General features: G+C 46.7%; 1 protein-coding gene across 10 annotated transcripts in view; it reads left to right on the top strand.

Moving 5' to 3' along the window:
- LOC110485157 (rho GTPase-activating protein 23) overlaps window positions 1-23,751 on the top strand; it is a 100,182-nt gene that overhangs the window by 51,375 nt on the left and 25,056 nt on the right. For 8 of the 10 annotated variants that reach the window (XM_036940918.1, XM_036940916.1, XM_036940917.1 and 5 more), the window contains exons 2-7: window positions 4,847-5,044; window positions 8,220-8,244; window positions 8,609-8,695; window positions 9,566-9,644; window positions 13,403-13,463; window positions 15,372-16,989. In XM_036940918.1, the coding sequence (XP_036796813.1) occupies window positions 4,847-5,044; window positions 8,220-8,244; window positions 8,609-8,695; window positions 9,566-9,644; window positions 13,403-13,463; window positions 15,372-16,989 (2,068 nt within the window). Of the gene's footprint in view, window positions 1-4,846; window positions 5,045-8,219; window positions 8,245-8,608; window positions 8,696-9,565; window positions 9,645-13,402; window positions 13,464-13,994; window positions 14,674-15,371; window positions 16,990-23,751 lie in introns of those variants that run through there. The other 2 variants (XM_036940912.1, XM_036940919.1) reach the window with 2 other exon arrangements.

Raw genomic sequence — 23,751 nt, 5'->3', positions numbered from 1 at the left:
TGCTCTTTCTGATATCTTAATTTCTTTATTTTTCTGAATGAATTGTGTATTTCTGTATTATTGCTAGGTATTACTGCACTGCTGGCGCTAGAAGCACAAGCATTTGCGATAGCATCTGCAGATCTGTGTTCACGCTCCCAATACACTTTGATTTGAGATATCTAGGCATTTCAGAGAACTGCAGAGTGAAATGCCAGTCGTCTGAAATGTCAAATGTTCCCCTTTTGGATTGGCTAGACTGGAGAAAGGTTTCCTCATCTAGAAGGTTGGTGAGAGAGTGGCCATGGAATGGAGAGTCCAGACTAGACTATCAGGTGTAGCCTAAATACAGTCTGGTTTTACATAAGCTGAGAGACAGATGTAAGTTTAACCAATGTTGTTAGATCTCAAGTCTGGAGTGTAACCTAGAGTCTGGAGTGTAACCTACTGTAGTTAGATGGAGACTAGTGGGGTCGGGGGGGGGGGGGGGGTAGTGGAGAATAGCCAGGCAGTCACAGACGTCCCACACACTCAGGGACAGGCAGGCAGGCTGACAGGCAGTGGGAATCATCTCTGGCCCAGAGCTCCAGTCTCTGTGTGTTTGGGGTAATCACAGGGTTTGGTATTCCGAGCGCCGGGAGGGGCTGTGCGGTTAAAACCAGCGTGCTGGAACCTGTCTCGCACTTGGCCCAGCCTGCTCTCACTCCATTCCTCTCCACTCGCTCCTTCCCTCTCTCTATCATTCTCTTCTTCCCTTGCTCTCCTCACCCCCCTCCTTGCCAGTCCCCGTCAGTATGTGTTTCAACATGTCTCAATCCAACCGCTCCCTCTGTGGAATTCCCTCTGGCTAGTCTCTTTCTTTCTCTCTTCAGATCTTAAGCCTACTCTTTCATTTTCACTCTCCCTTTATTTTCCTCCCTTGTCTTCCCTCCCCCTCACTTTCATGCATCTCTCATTTAAACGTTCTCCCTTGTTATTCTCATGCCTCTCGTCTGTTCATGTGAGAACTTCTTGGGCAATGTGAAACGGTGAGAACACGGTTACATCAGCGGCTATATGGAGAGCTGTGCATCGAGCGGGAAAGAGGAGAGGAGGACAAAGAGAGGATGTGTTGTAAAGGTCACTCCAGCTGGATCATTTGGCAAGAATGTATATGTGGTGATGGTGGAAGGGAGGAGAAGGGAGAGCGGTAGAATGGAAGGAAGAACAGAGGAGAGAGGTACTGTATTGTAGACACAAGGGATACTGAGAGAGAGCTGACCCCCTGTGGTTTTGTATTTCTGGGTGCTCTGTATGCCTGGTTATCCCTCCTCTACGGTACCATATTTCCTGTCCCCAGCCTGCCACTTCCTGTTGTTGAGCGGGCCGGGTGATTGGCCCTGCGAGGTCAGAGTGTGTGGAGGGGGGAGGGGGCACAGGAAGGGAAATACAGTGCCTTCCAAAAGTATTCACCCCCCTTGGCATTTTTCCTATTTTGTTTCATTGCAACCTGTAATTTAAATAGATTTTTATTTGGATTTCATGTAATGGACATACACAAAATAGTCCAAATTGGTGAAGTGAAAGTAAAAAAATAACTTGTTTAAAACAATTCCCCTCCAAATTAAAAAGTGGTGTGTGCATATGCATATTCACACCCTTTGCTATGAAGCCCCTAAATAATATCTTGTGCAACCAATTACCTTCAGAAGTCACATAATTAGTTAAATAATGTCCACCTGTGTACAATCTAAGTGTCACATGATCTCAGTATATATACACCTGTTCTGAAAGGCCCCAGATTCTGCAACACCACTAAGCAAGGGGCACCACCAAGCAAGCGGCACCATGAAGACCAAGGAGCTCTCCAAACAGGTCAGGGACAAAGTTGTGGAGAAGTACAGATCGGGATTGGGTTATAAAAAAATATCTGAAACTTTGAACATCCCACGGAGCACCATTTAAATCCATTATTAAAACATGGAAAGAATATGGCACCACAACAAACCTGCCAAGAGAGGGCTGCCGACCAAACTCACGGACCAGGCAAGGAGGGCATTAATCAGAGAGGCGACAAAGAGACCAAAGATAACCCCAAAGGTGCTGCAAAGCTCCACAGCGGAGATGGGAGTATCTGTCCATAGGACCATTTTAAGCCATACACTGAGTGGCCAGAAAAAAAGCCATTGCTTTAAGAAAGAAAATAAGAAAACACGTTTGGTGTTCACCAAAAGGCATGTGGGAGACTCTCCAAACATATGGAAGAAGGTTCTCTGGTCAGATGAGATGACAATTTAGCTTTTTGGCCATCAAGGAAAACACTATGTCTGGTGCAAACCCAACACCTCTCATCACCCCGAGAACAACATCCCCACAGGGAAGCATGGTGGTGGCAGCATCATGCTGTGGATATGTTTTTCAGCGGCAGGGACTGGGAAACTGGTCAGAATTGAAGGAATGATGGATGGCGCTAAATACAGGGAAATTCTTGAGGATTACCTGTTTCCGTCTTCAAGAAATTTGAGACTGGGACGGAGGTTCACCTTCCAGCAGGACAATGACTCTAAGCATACTGCTAAAGCAACACTCGAGTGGTTTAAGTGGAAACATTAAATGTCTTGGAATGGCCTAGTCAAAGCCCAGACCTCAATCCAATTGAGAATCTGTGGTATGACTTAAAGATTGTTGTACACCAGCGGAACCCATCCAACTTAAAGGAGCTGGAGCAGTTTTTTTGTTGAAGAATGGGCAAAAATCCCAGTGCCTAGATGTGCCAAGCTTATAGAGACATAACCCAAGAGACAGTTATGCACGCTCATGTTTTCATTTGTTTTGTCTTATTTCTTGTTTGTTTCACACAATTTTATTTTTACATCTACAAAGTGGTAGGTATGTTGTATAAAACAAATGATACACCCCCCCCCCCCACAAATCTATTTTAATTACAGGTTGTAAGGCAACAAAATAGGAAAAATGCCAAGGGGGTGAATACTTTCGCACGCCACTGTATGGGGTTAACCCATTACACACATGGGAACTAACCTATATGAATAGGGATACATTGAAATGTTTTTACAGAAGAAATATGAAAAGCATATGCATAACCATGGTAGCAATTAATAGGGAACAGTTTGGAGATTATGGGAACATTATTAGGCTAAAGGTGAGAACCGTTCGTCTGACACAAGACTGAATACAAACATTACACTATTGATTTTATGTGCATTTTACATTTAATGTACGTTTTCCCCGCATTTGTTGATAACTAAATCTGATAATACTCTGAATACATTCAGTAACATGATAAGAATATTCTTAGAGAATGTGGGGTAGGTGCAATACAAGATTACAAGGGTTTGAGTGAGAGGACCAACTGGTGTCTCCAAGTGGCCACACACCACTTCAAAGTGTGCACAGTTCCAAAGTAATTGTAATGCAATTTTTATGACTCAAAGAACAGTCTTCAGCTGTGCTGTTGAGGAACTAGAGCAAGTATACTTGTATTTTTTTTTTTTTTTTTTTGGAACACAACCCTGCATCCCCACGATCCCATAATTACCGTTGTTTACGCAATCCAAAAACGGTCCATTATAAATCCCAAATGGAAATGTGAAGTGCACATTTGGACTGACGGGTGTTTTGTCTCGCTTGTATGACGCCAAAACTGTATTTATTATAACTTTCAACCTCTCATCTTTTGAAATACATCGGGACCTCTTCATTTACAGCACTTCCCTCACTCAGACGACAACAACATTTGCAAAAGTTGCCCAATTAGCGGGAGAGACTTCATCACGTGGCGCACGTAGCTCAGAACGTCTGTCAGTCAAAACCCTTAAAGCGATGTGAAGTGGAGACCCTGGGCTCTGATGTCACGTACAGCTTGTTACGGTACAGACACTGCATTCCAATATAGGCACTTATCAGTGTCCAAATCTGCCATTTTCAACCCGTACGAGTATAAAGTGCTAACACACACACACACACACACACACACACACCCTCAGAGTGGAGAGTCAGGAGGAGAGACACCGGTACAATTAAGTAACTGTACTTCCATAGAGAAGAGTCAATAGGTATTTTGACCAAACAGGCTAATCTACATTTAGGAAGGCTGTGTCTCCCTCCCATCCCTGTTTGGTCAAGTGGTTGTGTTTGAAATGTGGGTTGTGGCAGCAGCATCAAAGTGTTAGTTCTCGCGTGTATCTGTCATGTTTGGTATTTGCCTTCTTTGGGGAAAATGAGTGGAAATCTACTCTGAATCACCCTGACCCTTTCACAGCACTCTGGTGCACTATGACCTGACCAAGGTCAAACCTGATTGGTTACAGGCATTCCTTAATTGTCTAGAGTTCCGTCCTGAGCATTCCTGAGTGTGCTAGGAATGTAACCCCCCCCCCCTGCTCCACACGTCTAGACTTGGGCTCTTCCTGACAGCGGTCGTAACCCCCCAGGACCCCCTAGTGGTTTATGGGACATTGTTGTGGTGCTGGGTGCCATGTGGGGACTGCCTGGCCCTATGGGCCAGCCGTGCTCACCTCTCCCCTACTAGCATTAAAACATATGGACACACACACACACACACACACACACACATACACACACACACATACACACACACACACACACACACACATCTCATGAAGTAACCAGCAGCCCATTAAATGGTGATGTCACTCTGGGGTTTCTCTTGTTGTTTTGGCTCCAAGTATAGCATGGATCTGTGCCAGTTCCATAAAGTTCTGAAACTTTTTCCTGGGAATACTAGGTGGAAGGAGGAACTGGTTAAATACTAATGGAGTGTTGACCGTTGGAGGGGTGACATAAGTGATTGTTTTGGGGATATTAGCTGAGTCTCACATGTTTTTATTCTCTCTCTGTTCAACAGGCAAAGGGGTGGAGAGATGGGCTCTCCTCGGCAGGCGACAACCCTCGGCCTGCGATGGGGGCGCTAGGAGAGGGCGTCGGCGTTGGCTGGCAAGGCCCCCGGACGCTACTACTCCAGAAGAACTCACAGGGCTTTGGCTTCACGCTGCGCCACTTCATCGTCTACCCACCAGAGTCTGCCCTGCACACCAGCCTCAAGGTACCACCACTGGACACAACAACATGGGGCTTTAAAAAGAGTAATCCACTCAAATCTGCAAATTCCTATGATTTACATTGTTAAATATCGCTAATATCTAATCGCAACATATGTTGTGAGGAAAAATGTATAACAAATTAGGAAGCAAAAAAATCATACTTGTCGAAATCTGCAGAGATCAAGTCGCCTACAAAACCCATAATGCAATGCTCTCTCCAGAAAGGCTGGCTGGCTAGCTAGGCAGCTAGCTAGAAAAAATTGCTACACACCATAATACCAAAGTCAATATCAGCATGTAAAGTTAGTTACAGTAGCTAGTTGTAAAATCCCAGAAACAAACTGCACTATCAATTTTGGCATTTTATTAGGATTCCCATTATCTGTTGCGAAAGCAGCAGCTATTCTTCCTGGGGTCCACACAAAACATGAAACATGACATAATACAGAACATTAATAGACAAGAACAGCTCAAGGACAGAACTACATCCATTTAAACATGGGGCATACGTAGTCTACATATCAGTACATACACACAAACTATCTAGGTCAAATAGGGGAGAGGCGTTGTGCCGTGAGGTGTTGCTTTATTTAGGAGTTACAATATCACCGTGTTCGACCTGGTAGAGATGGCTTTTCTAGCTGAAAGCTGTGCGAGTCTGGCTGCTATGGCAACTCGCAGGGAGACTAGAGGAGAAAACAGGTTTGTGCCATGGTAGTTGAAGGAAGAAAATATATTAAAGAGACGGTGCACGTTATGAAAGGTTCTCCTCTCCAGTGATGAGAACCGTATCTTGATGAAGTATCACGTCACATTTCATCTCTAGGGTGGATTATCCCTTTAAGACGGGACCAATCAGATCACAGGGCAAGAAGGCCGTAGGTCGATCCGAACATAGGAGCAGTAAGGTCAAGAGAATCAGGACACAACATAGCTAATTAAATGCAGGGACTGAACAAGCATTGCCAATTAAAGTGTTGGGGTAGACTCATGTGAGTTAATCAGATTAGGGACATAGACAGATGGATACCATAAGAAGAGCCCTGTCATTAGAGTAGAGATGGATAAACAAGCGAAGGACAGAAGGGGATGCAACTCCGGTGAAACACAACCTCCATACTCCTTCCTGTATGACCGATTTAAGGAGAGAGAGAGAGTGCCATTGGCAGCCTGTTTTACCGTCTGTGGACAGACAAAGCTACCACTGCCCGTGTGCCTTTTGGCTCACGTTTTCCTTTTTCCAAAAGGAGGGCCCTGCTGTAAGAAACGGTACAGGGACAGCAACCGTGTTTTACTGAAATATATGTTCTGTCTTAACTATACAGCCATTCAGCATCATAGATAACAATCTCCTCAAAAAAATAATCTCCCCGGTGGGTGTTTTTGTTTTGTTCTCTGAGGTGTGGGGGAAGACAGAGCTACAGATGTGAAATAGAGAGACGGGGGAGGGGGGACAGGGGGGGGGGGGTTACAGCCAGCCGAAACAAGGGCCCTATTATGATGAACCCCCTCCCCCCTTCAGCCCCCAGCCCAGCAGCTGCAGTAAAGACAGGACACAGTGGGTGCGTTCCAAAAAAATGGGACCCTATTCCCTATATAGTGTACTACTTTAGACCACAGCCCAATGGGCCCTGGTTAAAAGTAGTGCACTATAAAGGAATAGGGTGCCATTTGAGAGACACCCAGTGTCAATAGGCTCTGTTGTCCTGGCCTGCCTGGTACCACTCTCACATTACCCCCAGTCTGGACCGACAGTACCATGCCCTCTACCAGGACCACCACGGACAATGGGCCCACTGCTGCCTGCCCTGTCCTGTCCCCAGGGTCACATGCTGCTGTGAGGGGCAGCGAGTGGCACAGAGAAACCAGCCCTCTGTCCCTACCCATCTGAAGGGGCCTCAGGGGTGACTGCCCCTCATTAGGGCCCCATCAAAGACCTGTATGATGTGACTCCCTTCATCATGGACACATGCCTGATGATTGTCCTAACGGACATAGCAGTGCATGCATGACAGCTGTCCCTAACCCGACATCTATATCCACAGGGAGAGAGATAATCTGAGAGAGATGGAGAGATGAGGATAGTACACCTCCATCTCTCGGTCCTCAGCCCCACCCCAGGCCAGCGTGTGTCCAGACAGGGGTGGTCAGCTCAGCTGGGGAGCGTCCCTGGCTCCTGGCTCTATTCTGGAGCGACAGCCCTCCTTTCTCTGGCCATAAACCCACACTATTGTCTGTGGAGTCAGGAATGAGCCCACTCAGCTCTGCCTAAAGCCAGGCAGGAGCCAGTCAGTCCACCCTGCCCCTCACTCACCCCAAACTGTCCACTCAGCTCAGTGTGTGTGTGTGTGCTTGCGTGTGTGCGCGCCTACATCAGTCTATCACCCTATCAAACAGCACCTATGATAGACAGACTGTGTGCTCAGTGCTGCCCTCGTCTGTCTGACGCAGACAACTACACGTGTTTGGCTCTGTGTATGACATCACCACCTGCAGACAGTCATACCCGTCGAGTGTCTCTGCTGTGTGTGTGCTGAACGTTAGGTGCTCATAAACCAGAACAGGTCTGTTTGTCTGAGAGACCTGGCTGGGATACCAGTGAAGTCACTCCTCACATGCTAATCAGCTTGTAAAAGAAGAGCTACATGGTTGAACTGCCATTTGTTTTGCGAAGAGACAGACACTGCATGAGCGAGAGTTTAGGGGACTCTGAGCGTTTGGCAGCTTCCATTCACACTAAAAACCGCACGTGCACACCAGAGGAGGCTGTTGGGAGGAGCTAGAGGAGGATATGTTAGACTCTGTTGCATTTATTCCATTCCAGCCGTTACAATGAGCCCATCCTCCTATAGCTCCCCCCACCAGCCTCCTCTGGTGTGCACGTGCGGTTGTTAGTGTGAATGGAAGCTGTCAAACGAGTGTCCCCTGAGCTCTTGTTCATGCACGGTGTCTGTGGTGCACACAGATACACTTCTGTTGTACACTAGTTTAAGGTGTCATGGCTGTTTCCTCACCCAACTCCACCCTTCCTAATATCCGTGTCATTCTGGTTTCCTGGAAAGAGGTGGACGTTCTGTGAACAGGTGTTTAGGTTGCCATGGCACTTTGTTCTCTGGAAAACATTGTCTGTATGGGCCTGGATATCAGTGTTGATGTGGTTTTTCATTGTCTTCACAGGACGAGGAGAACGGGAATGGGAAGGGTAAGTCACCTCCCTCCATCTACACCATCACCACTAGACTCTGGTCTCTCAATGACGTCACCGCCACTCGAGCCACATGGACCTGTGCATAGAGTTGTCCTTTTATTGAGTCTCAGTTGGACTATTGGCGGTATTTATGTTCACGTCATATTGATGTGCATCGTATATTCCCACTAGACTCACACTGGTTGAATCAACATTGTGTCCAACGTCATTTCAAAGAGACTCGGTTGAACCAACATTGAATAGACGATGAATTGACGTCTTTGCCCAGTGGGCAATGATTTATTCAATAGTTATCACCAGTTCCTATTTAATCAATTGAAGAATGAAGTGACAGTAACATACTGCATGTTCCATGTAGGGAGAAGTAGATTGGAGCCAATGGACACCATATTTGTCAAGAATGTGAGAGAGCGAGGTCCCGCTCACCAGGGTGGCTTGTGTACAGGTAAGGAAAATGTCTGTCTGAAAGAGAACGAGAGGGACGGGAGATTGAGTGTGTGCAGGAACTGTCTGATTTGCAATGGAATTAACCCTAAGAGCATCAGACATGATCACACATTGATGATGAGAGGGAGCGGGAGTCAGGTGCTGACAACGATTCAACAAGGATACTAACCAGACCATGTTCAGCAAAATCACACACACATTAAAGTTGCATTATTGTCTTAGGAAATTAGTAATGATACTGATGAGAACAGAATGACACAGACTGACAAATACCCAGCAAACGATTTCCTGTTGTGTCTTGCAGGCTAAGCTGGGCAGCATTCCTCTCCCTGCAGCCCAGCCAAGCTAAACCATTACTCCTATATGAATATATACGCATAGTCTCCAACACACACACACACTTGCACCACCAAAACACATCCACACACTAACACATGACGAATCCCTTCTCCTGCCAAACACACAAACGGATACAAGCATTTTGCCTCAGGCTTATGATCCGGTATGTCAACACACGACAAACCCCTAGGTGACACCTTGTCCTTCCCGACTTCACAGCACCTACTGTAAGCACATAGTTTTATATTTCCCTACACAAATCCCCAGTGCCTAACAACTCCCCTCTCAGCCATCCCCTACCCATCCCCCAGCAGGAAGTCTGGGTCTGGGGTCTCCCTGACCTTCCCTCCCCTGACCTGACCCACCAGGATATCCCTCTGCTGGTGTCCTGTGTCTGGGTGGGTGGGGGGTCAGTGATGAGGGTGGAGCGGTTGCTCCCTTTTTCTTTTGTAATTGAGAGTGTATCACTGAATATCTGTGCAGTGTTTGGTCCTACTGTGATTTAAATATGTATGTATGTGTGTTGCAGGGGATCGGCTGGTGAAGGTGAATGGAGAGAGTGTCCTGGGGAAAACTTACTCCCAGGTGATCGCCCTCATACAGAACAGGTAAGAGCCACTGTACTGCGTGTGCGTGCGTGCGTGCGTGCGTGCGTGTGTGTGTGTGTGTGTGTGTGTGTGTGTGTGTGTGTGTCTGTGTGTACCCACAGTGTGTAAAATGCATTCGGAAAGTATTCAAACCCCTTGACTTTTTCCACATTTTTGTTACGTTACAGCCTTATTCTAAAATGGATGAAATAGTTTTTTCCCCCTCATCAATCTACACACAATAGCCCATAATGACCCCAAAAAAAAGGGGTTTTAGAAATGTGTTCAATCTATGTCAATCAGTATAGATAAAGGGGAGGAGACAGATTAAAGAATGATTTTTAAGACTTGAGACAATTTGAGACATGGATTGTGTATGTGTGCTATTCAGAGGTTGAATAAAAGCTACATTGAAATATAAAATTCACATAAGTATTCAGACCTTTTACTCAGTACTTTGTTGAAGCACCTTTGGCAGCGATTACAGCGTCGAGCCTTCTTGGGTATGCCTCTACAAGCTTGGCACACCTGTATTTGGGGAGCTTCTCCCATTCTTCTCTGCAGATCCTCTCAAGCTCTGTCAGGTTCAATGGGGAGCATCACTGCACAGCTATTTTCAGGTCTCTCCAGCAATTTTCAAGTTCGGGCTCTGGCTGGGCCACTCAAGGACATTCAGAGACTTGCCCCGAAGCCACTCCTGCGTTGTCTTGGCTGTGTGCTTAGGGTTGTTGTCCTGTTAGAAGGTGAACCTTTGCCCCAGTCTGAGGTCCTGAGCGCTCTGTAGCAGGTTTTCATTAAGGATATCTCTGTACTTTGCTCCTTTCATCTTTCCCTCGATCCTGACTAGTGTCCCAGTCCCTGCAGCTGAAAAACATCCCTACTGCATGATGCTGCCAACACCATGCTTCACCATAGGGATGGTGCCAGGTTTCCTCCAGACGTGATGCTTGGCATTCAGGCCAAATAGTTCAATCTTGGTTCATCAGAGCAGAGAATCTTGTTTTCCATAGTCTGAGAGTCTTTAGGTGCCTTTTGGCAAACTCCAAGCGGGCTGTCATGTGCCTTTTACTGAGGAGTGTCTTCCGTCTGGCCACTCTACCATAAAGGCCTCATTGGTGGAGTGGTGCAGAGATTTGATTTGGATCTCTTTTAGTCCTAATTTGGAGTAATCTTCCAAGAGTCCTTAAACATTAAAATACAATGTATAATACAAGCACATTTTCACATATAACGAACTGTTACAAACAGACATAATACTCTAACATATATATTGATTCTTCATCTACCATAGTCCTCCAGCACAACTTTCCTATGTATTATATTGAAATGGTTTTAAAGTGTTGTTTAAATGTATATATTGAAAGGTTTCTGGTTTGCTCAGTTAAATGATTACATTTCTTTATTGCTCTAAATCAAAAAGTTATTTAGCCGATTTCTCTTTTCTGTCTGGATAACACAGATGGTGGACAATCTGTTCCTAGTATTTACTGAATGTCTGTCTCTTAACTGAATACCGTTGTGAATAGAGTTTGGCTGTTTTAAATGGTGTATATTATGGAATGAAATAAGCATGTTTTTTTTCTCTTATCTTGTTGATTGACGACCAACCAAGAGCATTGCGCATGACTACAACAGAAGAACCATATCTCCACCTTAAAACAATCCTTGCTGCTTTGTTCTGTGCAATCGGCAGCATTCTAATTTCACTTGCTGATGCATTTCCCCAGACCACAGAACAGTAGTTCAACTGACTCTCAAATTAATGCATGTGTTATTTGCTTAAGAATCTTTCCTGGTAAATATTTAGCTGTCCTTCTGATCATGCATGCTGTTTTGAACAACTTTGAAAGTATGCTTGGGGTCATTGTCCATTTGGAAGACCCATTTGCGATCAAGCTTTAACTTCCTGACTGATGTCTTGAGATGATGCTTCAATATATCCACATAATTTGCCCTCCCAATGATGCCATCTATTTTGTGAAGTGCACCAGTCCCTCCTGTAGAAAAGCACCCCCACAACATGATGCTGCCACCCCCGTGCTTCACGGTTGGGATGGTGTTCTTCAGCTTGCAAGCCTCCCCCTTTTCCTCCAAACATAACGATGGCCATTATGGCCAAACAGTTCCATTTTTGTTTCATCAGACCAGAGGACATTTCTCCAAAAAGTACAATCTTTGTCCCCATGTGCAGTTGCAAACCGTAGTCTGGCTTTTTTATGGCGGTTTGTGATTGGAATTGTGATACAGTGAATTTTAAGTGAAATAATCTGTCTGTAAACAATTGTTGGAAAAATAACTTGTGACATACACAAAGTAGAAGTCCTAACTGAAACAAAACTATAGCTTGTTAACAAGAAATTTGTGGAGTGGTTGAAAAACAAGTTTGAATGACTCCAACCTAAGTGTATGTAAACTTCCACCTTCAACTGTACAATATATATGTAACCTATATGTAACCCTTTCCTTGTCATGTGTAGATCAATAGAGCATGTATTCATTATAGTTGAAGTTGTTATGATACACTACAACACACACACTCAGATTTGAACATTGAATTAAAATAGCCAGGGAGTTACTCTAGAGTCCTGATACAATTGCCCGTTGATGTAAAGTTTATCCATCACCCTGGAGACTCGTTGATTCAGGCAACACTTTTCCTTCACGATGGGCTAAAAAAAATGTTATCCTTTCATTGATCTCGGTGGGGAAGTGATCATTCATTCCAAAATCAGTGTTTCTGAGTTCTCTGCACCTGCTCTTCGCCATTTCCTTTTGCTTAAATTTGTCAAAACATGCAATAATAGCCAGTGGCCTATTCCCCAGAGGCCTTACCCATTCTATTGACTCTGGACGAAGTGACATTACGCACAACATCAGAGGGCAGTTTCAGTTGAGTTGACATAAAGTCTCGGACTGTGTCCTCACAGCCTCTGCTGTTGTCATTCTCCGGTATCCCTGAGAATATTAGATTGTTCCGCATTGATGGACACTGTACATCAAGCAATGTTTCTTTAAGTTGTTTGTTCTCCCTTTTGCACCACCTCCACCTTGCTATGAATACAGTCTACAGTACATTTCAGCATCGTGGTCTCTTTCCTTAGATCATCCATCTGACATTGGCTGAATTCTGGACTGGCACATAATGCATTTCTGTTAGTGTTTTTTTTATACGTTTGCAAAAATGTCACTTTGTATTCATGAGGTATTGTGTGTAGACTGATGAGGAAAATGTTTTTATTTAATCCTTTTTAGAATAAGCCTGCAATGTAACAACGTAGAAAAAGTCAAGGGGTCTGAATACCTTCCGAATGCACCAGATGTGTGGGTGTCGTTTATGTACGAGACATGTATGTTTTATGTATGCACAGCATCATTCTGGAATGGGGAACATGTTCCAGTTGTGTAAAGTCTTCCTTGACTTGTGTGAGTACATCCTCCTAAAGAGAATAGCTTGGCACAATGAGTGTCCAGAACACATCCACTGAGAGCAGTAGAGTCAACAGGGTCATCGTCAACAGGGTCTCCTGTGACATGGTGGCTGATCAACTCATCTCAAAGCAAAACAAAACCCTTCGTCACAACTGGGGGGGAAAGTGTTCTCTTACTGTAACACAATGAGTTTGGGAAAAAATGTGGAATTATAATTGTTTTTCTATCGTTCCATCTGTGTTCCTTTTCCCCTTCTCCCCTTCCTCCTTCTCTCCCCTCTCTTCGGTTCCCCCTCTCTTTGCCCTCTCCCGTCCTTGTCCCTCTCGCCTTTCTTCTCGATCCCTCCACAGTGAGAGTGTGTTGGAGCTCTCTATAATGCCAAAAGATGAAGACGTGCTGCAGCTGGTAAGTGTGAGTATGATATTTCTGCCACACTACACCCTAATAGAAATACTCAACTCTCTCCTGATAAATGAATTGATTTAAGAATACTAATACTACGGAGAGATAACATCTTGGATATAGTCGTTCTTGTCATTCCTTTGCTTTGAGTTGAAATCCTCAACTCTCAGGAACTAGCTTCACTGTGACCTCACTGTGACGCAGATGCTTTCTCTTATTATCCAAAGTTCTGTAGAAGCGTCACATCAAAAGCAGCTACCCACACACACACACACACACACACACACACACACACACACACACACACACACACACACACACACACACACACACACACACACACACACACACACACACACACACACACACACACACACACACACACACACACACACACACACACACACACACACACACACACACACACACACACACACACACACACACACACACACACACACACACACACACACACACGCTTTGCCTCAGTCCATAAATTGCTCCACCACTTACACACATGACCAGACATGCAGAGCAGAGCAGAGCCTCTGGACCAGGAGGAGCAACCCAGGGGCAAGAACGCTGACACAACCTCCCAGACCTGGGCGCCCGACTTGGGCCTCTCTCTCTCTCTCTCACACACACACAAACCCCTACCCACCAAGCACCCTTTCTTTCCCCTTCCAAAATACTGTCCTCCTTCAACCCCACTACCACTCCCCTACCCCTCCACTCCTCCACCCTTCTCTCCTCTCACTCTGCCCCTCACTGCACCACGGGCATCGGTTGCATTCCAATGGTGACATCACCAGCACTAGTTACGCCCCCTTCCACCCTCCCACAGGGTAGAGTGAGGGAGAGAGGGAGAGAGAGGGAAGAGGGACTTTGGAAAGGTTTGTCTGAGGACAGCATACTGAACGAAGAAGAAAGTTCGACAGATAGCAGAAAAGAACAGCGAGAGAGACAAAAAGAGGAGTGTAAAGAAGAAGTTGAGACATAACCCCGAGAAAGAAGGAAAGAGAGTGGTAAAATCGTAGCGGCGGGAGTGTTAGTGTCTGTGGGAAGCAAACAGACTGGTGCATTGAGGAGTTCCCCTCCTCTCCTCTTCCTCTGTGAGTGACTTCAAGCCAGTATTGAGCCTGAGAGACACTGCCAGACTGAGTGTGGGCCTGCCCTGCTCTCTGAGGTGAAGCCTGAACACCAGCTGAACACTTCATCTGTAAGTGTTGCCTTTTGATGTGAATTCATTTCGGGCAAAGATGTTTTAAGTCTGTGGCTTTGTAGTTTCTTAATCGGTGCTGCGGCTGTAGCTTGGGGGGCTTGAACGCTGAACGATGCTTCAGATGTGTGTTGTTGTTGCGGGTATATTGGATCAAGCTAGCTGTAGCAGTGAGACTCTGTGCTGGTTTTGATAGATCCAGATTTGCTGTTGTTTTAAGTCAGTGCTTTGTTGTAGTGGTGTATTCGGCAACATTGCTGTGGGTCTGTGCGGATGCAGACGGTTGCTGTGCTGTGGCTCTTGCTCAAGGCGCGTGCTAGTGCCTGCAGCTAACGAGTAGCTGTGTTTGTGTTGGAGGCTGAGTTGGGGCCCCTGAGAGTCACTGTGGCTGAGCAGACTGAGGTGGTAGGAGGATGAACACAGATGATTCTCGACGTCGCTTGCGGTGCAGCATCATAGTTAACAAGGAGCTTTAGTGGAATGCTGTGCCGGTCAAACCTGTGACTGTCAAACCTGTGACTGTCAAGCCTGTGACTGTCAAACCTGTGACTGTCAAAGCTGTGACTGTCAAAGCAGTTGTATTGAATCATTGAGTCCATTTACTGATCCCGCTCCTTCATCCCCTCTGACCTCTGTTCGTCACCTGAACTCCTCCTGTTTGTGTCTCAGCTCTCTCCCTCTCTTGTCTCCACCTACAGGCATACTCCCAGGATGCCTACCTGAGGGGCAACGAGCCTTACACAGGGGGAGCCCGGAACCTTCCGGTACCCCCGCCCCTCTGCTACGCTCCCCGCACCAAGTCCCAGCCTCCCGCCGGGGCCCCGGCCCCCATGGGCCAGAACCAGCTGGACAACTGGAGCCGCTGGGCAGGCTCCGCCAGCCCCTTGTCCCCCCTGGACAACCGCTCCACCGTGGGCAGCCCGGCCAGCTGGCAAGAGGGACTGGGCGGAGAGCCGGGGGGCGTGTGCCACAGTAGCCCCCCCTACAGGACAGAGGAGATCCAGTACGGTGTGACCGGGCAGCAGCCTACGGGACAGACCAGGGGCCGCTCCTACTCCTCATCTTCTTCTTCAGGAGGGCCCCTCAGCAGCCCTCTGCATGTCCATTATGTCAACCACAATGCTGCTGGCACTGCCACCACCGCCTCCTCTCAGCCCCAGAAAGGCAGCCAGGCCTGGGCCAGCCCTCCCCAGCCGAGCCCCAGCCGCAGCCAGCACTGCCAACAGGCCCTGTCTGAGTGGTACTACAGCCAAGCTGCTGAGCAGCACCAGGGCCGCAGTGGCAGCATGCACCAACGCCACCGCAGCTACTCTCAGGACAGGCTGTGTGAGACAGGCCCTGGGTGCCACCGCCGGGGTCCGGGCGGCTGGCCCCACAGCGCCTCCCAGGACACCCTGATGCTACTGCAGCAGTCGGGCCCCGGCCCCCACGGGGACCCTTCTTGGACCTACGGAGACTGGGAGGGGGCCCGGGACCAGAGTCACCCCTCCTCCTACGGCAGCAGAGCCCGGTCAGAGAGCCTGCTGGTACAGTACGACCGCTATGGCCGTTCGCTGGAGATGTTGGAGTCGCCCCGTTCCGAGAGGCCCGCCTGGCTGCAGCAGGCCTCACAGCAAGCACCCAGGACTGAGGCCTACCAGAGGCAGGGGAACCATTACGGTGTCGCACCGGCCCCCTCTATGGGCCGTCTAGCACAGCCGCACCACAAAACCACCCCCCAACCCCACTCACAGTCTCACCCACAGCCACAGCCCCAGCCCCAACAACCAGCCCCCCAGAGCAGACGTCTGCCCACCGGACAGAGCCTGGACGACCAGCCAGTAGGTTACCGCAGCTACAGCCCCTCCTTCAACCGCAAGACAGGCCGCATCATGCAGCAACCCTCCTTCAGGGACCCCTCCTACCTTGGCCCCCACCTCAGCTGGGCCCCCACCCCCAAAACTAGCCCCCCAGAGGGTGTTGTCCCCTCAGTTCCATCCCCCCTGGCCTCCACCACCCCCGAGCCCCTTGACAGGGCCTACCGCCCCACCAACCATGAGAGAGGGGCAGTGGAAGGCCAGGCGGAGGTGCTAGCTCAGACCCAGGAGGTCAAACTGAGACAGAAACCCCCCACGGGACGAAGGAGCGCCCACGCCATGCGCCACCCCCACTACACCCTGCCTGTAGATGGCACAGAACCCCCTGTGTTCCCCCCTGACCCCCACGACACTGCCCCTGCCCCTCGCCCCTCAGGAGATGGTGCCCCGCACCGTACCAATGGCAACCTGGCCCCCCTGTCTGTAGAGGATGATGCAATGGCCTCCATTCCCTTTATAGGTAAGCACCTCCACCACCACAGACTCCTCCTCCTCTTCCTCTCCCAACCCCTCCATGTGACTTGAAGACCCCATCACTCACACTTCCGTTTAAGACACAAACATATTCCTCCTGATTGATCTTACTGGAACTTACTGGAAACTAACTGTTTGTAAAAAATAAACAAGAAGCTTACCAGAAAGATTGACCAGAAAGAGGGGGGGGGGGGGGGAGACATAGACTATTGACTTGGCCTCTATTTAGAGAATAGAACCATTCTCTCTGTACCCTTCATTTCCTCTGTCAGTCTACCTGTGTGGCCAGGCTCCGGGCTTTTCCTCACTCTGTCTCCAGTCTGTGTCTTTGTTTGTGTTGGGTAATACTGTCACTTCCCACAGACATGCAGACAGTATTAGTAGTGTTTGATTGAATCATATTTTACGGGACTTCACTAACCCCCCCCCCCCCCCCCCCCCCCCCCCCCCCCTCCTCACCAAGTCTCTCAGATCCCCTTTCCATTCACAGAAGAGCTAGTCTCTCACTAGCTTTCAGTCTGTCTTCTTTCACAACAGGGAGAATATTTCTATGTCACTGCCATGAATTCCATTTGAATTCCAACCAAGTTGGGTGACAGGTAGCGGTTAAGAGTGTTGGGCCAGTAACCAAAAGGTTGCTCGTTTGAATCCCCAAGCCGACTAGGTGACAAATCTGCCGATGTGCCCTTGAGCAAGGCACTTAACCCTAAATGCTCCTGTAAGTCGCTCTGGATAAGACTGTCTGCTAAATGACAAAAAAAAGAGAATAATAGTATAAATGAATTGGTTGAAACTCTAATAATAACCTTAACTTTTGGCATTATGTCTGGATTTACTGAGATTCACCCTCTGGGTTTGAACGTTTGTGTATTTGCATACTACATGTGTGTTCTACTGTAATCACACATTTGTATGTATGTATGTATGTATGTATGTATGTATGTATGTATGTATGCATGTATGTATGTATGTATGTATGTATGTATGCATGTAAGCATGTATGTATGTATGAATGTATGTATGTATGTATGTACAGTGTGTGTGTGTGTTTGTGAGAACAGAACAAGAGGTATCTGGCCGTGTCTCAGCTTGTTGCCTCTGCTCTGCTGCTGGAAGAACACATGATGAACATAACAGGGCCTCAGTAAATAGCCAGCTACTCCTACATCCTGTACAGTACTGATCAACAGACCATAGCCTCTAGCCCTACAGTCAAACCACAGGTAAACCAACCAACCACAGCTAAGGCAGGACCAGGCCAGGGCCACATGCAGTACCTATAGGAAGTCTACACCCCCTTGAACCTTTTTCACATTTTGTTGCGTTTACACAGTGGGATTGACATTTTTAATTATGTCATTGATCGACACAAAATACTCCATAATCTCAAAGTGAAAAGAAAATTCAACAAATTTGAACAAGTTAATCAAACTTGAATAACTGAAATAGAGTTGTTGCATAAGTATTCAGCCCCTTTGTTCAGACAAGCCTAAATTAGTTCAGGAGTAAACTGTGGCTTAACAAATCACATAATAAGTTACATGGACTCACTCTGTGAAATAATAGGGGTTGATATGATTTTTAAATGACTAACCCTTCCTCTGTCCCCCATACATACCACATATGTAAGGTCCCTCAGTCAAGTACTGAATTTCAAGCACAGATTCAACTACAAAAACCAGGGAGCTTTTCAAATGCCCCATAAAGAAGGGCAGTGATTGGTAGATGGGTAACAATAACAAATCAGACATTGAATATCTCTTCAAGCATGGCTAAGTTAATATTTATGCTGTGGGGGATGTATTTACACCACCCAGACACAAAGATACAGTCGTCCTTCTGAACTGAGCTGCAGGACAGGAATGAAACTGTGTGTGTAAGTGTGTGTGTGTGTGTGTGTGTGTGTGTGTGTGTGTGTGTGTGTGTGTGTGTGTGTGTGTGTGTGTGTGTGTGTGTGTGTGTGTGTGTGTGTGTGTGTGTGTGTGTGTGTGTGTGTGTGTGTGTGTGTGTGTGTGTGTGTGTGTGTGTGCGCGCGTGCGTGCGTGCGGCCATTGGTGATTTTAAAACAGTCACAGAGATCAATGGCAGTGATGGGAGGAAACTGAAGATGGGTCAACAACATTGTAGTGATTCCGCAATACTAACCTAAACGACAGAGTGAAAAGAAGAATACAGATATACTGAATAAAAAATATTCCAAAACATGCAGATATATACGATAAGGCACTAATGCAATATTGCAAATAAAACACGGCAAAGGAATACACTTTTTGGCCAAAATGCAAAGCCTTATGTTTGGTCCAAAACATCACTGAGTAACTGCCTCCTAATTTTCAAGCATGGCGGTGACTGCATCGTGGTATGGGTATGCTTGACTTTGGAAATAACAAAGTTACAGTTTTGACTTAAATCTGCTTGAAAATGTATGGCAAGACTTGAAAAATTCAATCAAATGTGACGAAATCCAAGGAGTATGCAGACAATCTATAAGCAAGGTAGGCTACTCCACACCCTCAGATGGTCAAGGACAACAACTGAGGTCAGCAAAGTGGCAAAGCGGATTCAAATGAGCTGTGTCGGAAACTTGTGCCTCCGTTAAAATGGAGAGATGGATAGATGCCCTCAATGTGGGGTCAAACCTTGAGGAACATAGAGAGCGAGAGAGACCTATAAAGAAAGAGATTTAATAAGGAAGAAAACCAGGGAACGGAGAAAATTCTTGCTGCTTCTCTTCCTTCCTGCTCAAGAGTCAGAGATGCAAGCTGAGGCACGTTTAATGACCAAAGACTTCAAACTCCTGTCTTGCTGTTTCTCTATCTCTCCATCTTTTCCTCTCCCTGATAGGATCTGTGATCTGGTTGTTTGGGAACATGATTTAATAGGCTGTAGAGGATGAGGCTGTGTAGTAGACAGACGCACAAAAGCACGGAGTCTGTGCGGTCCAGGATGGTGGTTGGATTCTCTTGCCCTCTAGTATCGGTCGTTTGACTTAGTGTTTCTCTATATGGTGCCAGAAGTCTCGATGGTGGGACATGGGGCCTGGTGGTAGTGGGACCCCCTGTGAGTCACAGTACAGTAGGGGTCCAGACTGTCTCTGTCACTCTGCCAGCCTCAGGCATTGCCCTCTCTGCCCACCGCCCTCAATGCTGCCTTTGTGTATCACTGGGAGATGGAAGGGGTACTCACCAGTCCACAGCCCCTCCACACTATACCCTCCCCACAACAGACACACAGAGCCACTACCCTCCACACAACACACACACACACACACACACACACACACACACACACACACACACACACACACACACACACACACATACATACTGAGCTAGCCAAAACATGGCCTATGCTCTCAAAGGCATCTCTCTTTCACCCTCTCTCTGTGTCTCTGTGTGAGCGGGTGAGGTCATGGCGTCTCCTATGGAGAAGGGGAAGTGGTAGTAGGCTATAGGAGTGTGTTGTAGTAGTATAGAGCCCTGCTCCATTCTAAGTCCTGTAGTGTGGTGGCTGGGAGCTCCTCTCTCTACTGGCGCTGCTCTGCTGCTGCTGGCTCTGTTAATGATGGCCTTTGTTAAACCCACAGGCAGCGAGAGCGGCTATTTCTGGGCTCGGCTGTAAACAGGCAGATTCCACATCCCAGATTGGGAATGTTTCCGCCTCTTCTCCTACTGCCTCTGTTAGGCTGGCCCTCGCACCGAGACGAGAAACGGAGGGATACGGAGAGAAGAGGAGGTTGTGAGGGAGAGACAGAGGAAAGCAGGTGGAAGGCAGTGAAAGTGGAAGCAGAGATGGAATAGAGGGGAGAATATGTCTGTGGAGAGGTATGGTGAGAGAAGAAACAGACATGGGGGAGAGAGGGATGAGTGTTGCATGAAAAGTTATGTTTTGAGCACCTTGTAACAATACAAGAAAGCATAACATTCCGTTTCAAAAGTTCAAGTTAAGGCTATAGGGGTTGCTTTCGAGTTGAGAGCCAAGTCGTCTTTGAGCCATAGCTTCCATTTGAGACTGAAGATCTGCTGCCCTCTGCTGTTTAGTGAAGGTACTCACAGACAGGCGCAGCAGCCATGGTTATTAGTGAGGCCAGCATTAGGACCTGAAGCTACAAAAGTTAAACATGGGCAAAACCCTACCCTTCCCTCCCTAAATGCAAACACTAGTCCGGTCCATAATCCTCTGTGTCAGTCAGAAAGTGTGTTGTGGCTGGCTGGTTTCACATCCCCTTGTGTGTGTTTTAGAATGGTTGAGATGAACGTGGTAGGGTTATCTTGGACAAGGTTGGGTAGGTTACTTTCTAAATGACATCTGCTAGAGTTACTAGTTACCTGTCCAAAATTGTAATCAGTAATGTAACTTTTGGATCACCCAAACTCAGTAACAATCGGATGACTTTCAGTTACTTTTAGATTACTATTGCAGGATAAATCAACGTTAGAGTTTACATAGCTGATGTTGCACTATGGTGTATGTAGGCTTCTTTTAACCCATCGCTTTGTACTTTAATACAGATAAGTTTCACGTTTTAATGTCTGCGAGCTCTAAACCCAACGATGCAGTAATCAATAATTAGTGCGAAAAATAACATACGGTAGAACAAAAACAAACATTTTTTCAATAAATAATAAGAATACGAGAAAGTAAGAAGCTATATACAGGGTCAGTTCCAGGGTCAGTAACTATATACAGGGTCAGTTCCAGGGTCAGTAACTATATACAGGGTCAGTTCCAGGGTCAGTAACTATATACAGGGTCAGTTCCAGGGTCAGTAACTATATACAGGGTCAGTTCCAGGGTCAGTAACTATATACAGGGTCAGTTCCAGGGTCAGTAACTATATACAGGGTCAGTTCCAGGGTCAGTAACTATATACAGGGTCAGTAACTATATACAGGGTCAGTTCCAGGGTCAGTAACTATATACAGGGTCAGTTCCAGGGTCGGTAACTATATACAGGGTCAGTAACTATATACAGGGTCAGTTCCAGGGTCATTAACTATCTACAGGGTCAGTTCCAGGGTCAGTAACTATATACAGGGTCAGTTCCAGGGTCATTAACTATATACAGGGTCAGTAACTATATACAGGGTCAGTTCCAGGGTCAGTAACTATATACAGGGTCAGTTCCAGGGTCAGTAACTATATACAGGGTCAGTTCCAGGGTCATTAACTATATACAGGGTCAGTAACTATATACAGGGTCAGTTCCAGGGTCAGTAACTATATACAGGGTCAGTTCCAGGGTCAGTAACTATATACAGGGTCAGTAACTATATACAGGGTCAGTTCCAGGGTCAGTAACTATATACAGGGTCAGTTCCAGGGTCATTAACTATATACAGGGTCAGTTCCAGGGTCAGTAACTATATACAGGGTCAGTTCCAGGGTCAGTAGCTATATACAGGGTCAGTTCCAGGGTCAGTAACTATATACAGGGTCAGTTCCAGGGTCAGTAACTATATACAGGGTCAGTTCCAGGGTCAGTAACTATATACAGGGTCAGTTCCAGGGTCAGTAACTATATACAGGGTCAGTTCCAGGGTCAGTAACTATATACAGGGTCAGTTCCAGGGTCAGTAACTATATACAGGGTCAGTAACTATATACAGGGTCAGTTCCAGGGTCAGTAGCTATATACAGGGTCAGTTCCAGGGTCATTAACTATCTACAGGGTCAGTTCCAGGGTCAGTAACTATATACAGGGTCAGTTCCAGGGTCAGTAGCTATAGACAGGGTCAGTTCCAGGGTCAGTAACTATATACAGGGTCAGTAACTATATACAGGGTCAGCTCCAGGGTCAGTAGCTATATACAGGGTCAGTTCCAGGGTCATTAACTATCTACAGGGTCAGTTCCAGGGTCAGTAACTATATACAGGGCCAGTTCCAGGGTCGGTAACTATATACAGGGTCAGTAACTATATACAGGGTCAGTTCCAGGGTCAGTAACTATATACAGGGTCAGTTCCAGGGTCATTAACTATATACAGGGTCAGTAACTATATACAGGGTCAGCTCCAGGGTCAGTAGCTACATACAGGGTCAGTTCCAGGGTCATTAACTATCTACAGGGTCAGTTCCAGGGTCAGTAACTATATACATGGTCAGTTCCAGGGTCAGTAACTATATACAGGGTCAGTTCCAGGGTCAGTAACTATATACAGGGTCAGTTCCAGGGTCAGTAACTATATGCAGGGTCAGTTCCAGGGTCAGTAACTATATACAGGGTCAGTTCCAGGGTCAGTAACTATATACAGGGTCAGTTACAGGGTCAGTAGTTACAGTATATACAGGGTCAGTTCCAGGGTCATTAGTTACAGTATATACAGGGTCAGTTCCAGGGTCAGTAGCTATATACAGGGTCAGTTCCAATACCACATTTACAATGTGCAGGGATACTAGATTGATAGAGGTATATATGTATAAGGGATAAGGTGAGTAAGCATCAGGATATATGATAAACAGTAGCAGTAGCGCAAATGAAGATTGCATGCACGTGTGTGCGTGTGCGTGTGTAAAGTCAGTATAAATGTGTGTGCATGGTATGTGCGTGTTGGAGTGTCAGTGTGTGTGATTGTGTAGAGTCCTGTGAGTGTGCATAGAGAGTACAAAAATACAAAGAAATACAAGGGTCTATTTAGCAGTCTTATGGCTTGGGAAAAGAAGCGGTTCAGGAGCCTGTTGGTGTTAGACTCCGCTTGCCATGCGGAAGCAGAGAGAACAGTCTATGACTTGGGTGGCTGGAGTCTT

The sequence above is a fragment of the Oncorhynchus mykiss genome, chromosome 13 (genome assembly GCF_013265735.2).
Source record: "Oncorhynchus mykiss isolate Arlee chromosome 13, USDA_OmykA_1.1, whole genome shotgun sequence".
NCBI classification, from domain to species: Eukaryota; Metazoa; Chordata; class Actinopteri; order Salmoniformes; family Salmonidae; genus Oncorhynchus; species Oncorhynchus mykiss.
The sequence above is the reverse complement of the archived record's forward strand: the minus strand, read 5'-3'. Positions and strand labels throughout refer to the sequence as shown.